The sequence below is a fragment of the Austrofundulus limnaeus genome, unplaced genomic scaffold, assembly GCF_001266775.1.
Source record: "Austrofundulus limnaeus strain Quisiro unplaced genomic scaffold, Austrofundulus_limnaeus-1.0 Scaffold7, whole genome shotgun sequence".
In the NCBI taxonomy this organism is placed as follows: domain Eukaryota; kingdom Metazoa; phylum Chordata; class Actinopteri; order Cyprinodontiformes; family Rivulidae; genus Austrofundulus; species Austrofundulus limnaeus.
Window position 1 is genome coordinate 3,527,906 of NW_013952409.1, and position 1,138 is coordinate 3,529,043.

Genomic DNA, 1,138 nt, shown 5'->3' on the forward strand with positions numbered 1-1,138 from the left:
CATCCATCCATCCATCCATCCATCCATCCATCCATCCATCCATCCATCCATCCATATGCTTTTTCCTTTTAAATAAATAAATGTAGGCACAAAAATAAATAAACAAATATAATAAAATATTATAAAATAAATAAACAAGACTTAAATCAGATTAACTTCAAATTATGTAAATTAAACATCCATTTATTTATTTAAAAGGACAAAGCACATTAATCTATGAATATAAATGCGCCAGAATTAGCACAACAGCTAAATTTCAGCCACTAATGATCATTTTATTAAACTTTTGCTGCCTGAAGTTCCTTTAAGGCAAAGAGTTATTAGGACTTCTGTTTTATTGTCACGTTGCATGTTTGCTGAAGCTTTAAAAGTTAGTTTTTTCTCGTTTTATGAAAAAACAAACTACGTTTTACACTACGACTTTATGCTAGCCAGATTTTTTCCCATATTTTTTTCAATAAAATCTTACTAATTTCTAGTTTCAGCTATAGATGGATAAACTTTAGTCCACCGCAGTTGGACAAACTCATCAATCGTTAACATTTTTTTTATTTATCACCAGGTAAGCTTTTTGGGAAATAGCTAGAACTAGCCTTTATAAGACATCTGTGCACCATTTCTTGTGACYAATCGACTAAAATCTAGACAAATTCAGTTTACTTTCATGTGGAGCAAAAAACCAGCAACAAATTATCGTCCCACATTTTGACATTTTATCTTAAATAGTTACGATTAAGTTTGTTAAATTACCTGTAGTTGTAGCTGCTGTACTCGAAGTCGATGAGCATCAGCTTCTGTTTGTCTGAGCTCTGTCGGCCCTTCAGCAGCAGGATGTTTCCTTCAATCAACAAAGAAATAAATAAAAAAACACGTTAGTTTCTTTAAAAAACAACAAAAATGAATGACTTTAAAGGAAGTTTAGTGATTTTACCTTCTTGGCAGTCGTTGTGGCAGAAAACGACAGTGGAATGGGTGGACTCCAGCAGAGATCTGAGTTCACAAAAACAACCTTTTTTTAATCTATTATAGYAAAAAATGACTTTGTATTCAACTCAGCTGCCTGATTTATGTGGAGAACTGAAACTGACAAAATTAGAAATAAAAGCAGAAATATATAAATGGACCAATGAATAAATAG

General features: G+C 31.9%; 1 protein-coding gene across 1 annotated transcript in view; it reads right to left on the reverse strand.

The window, feature by feature from the left end:
• Positions 1-1,138, reverse strand: part of LOC106536127 (choline kinase alpha) — a gene marked incomplete at its 5' end in the record, with an annotated part of 10,060 nt that overhangs the window by 6,362 nt on the left and 2,560 nt on the right. Inside the window, 2 exon segments of the mRNA XM_014033329.1 lie at positions 751-838; positions 932-990. Coding sequence (XP_013888783.1) covers positions 751-838; positions 932-990 — 147 coding nt within the window.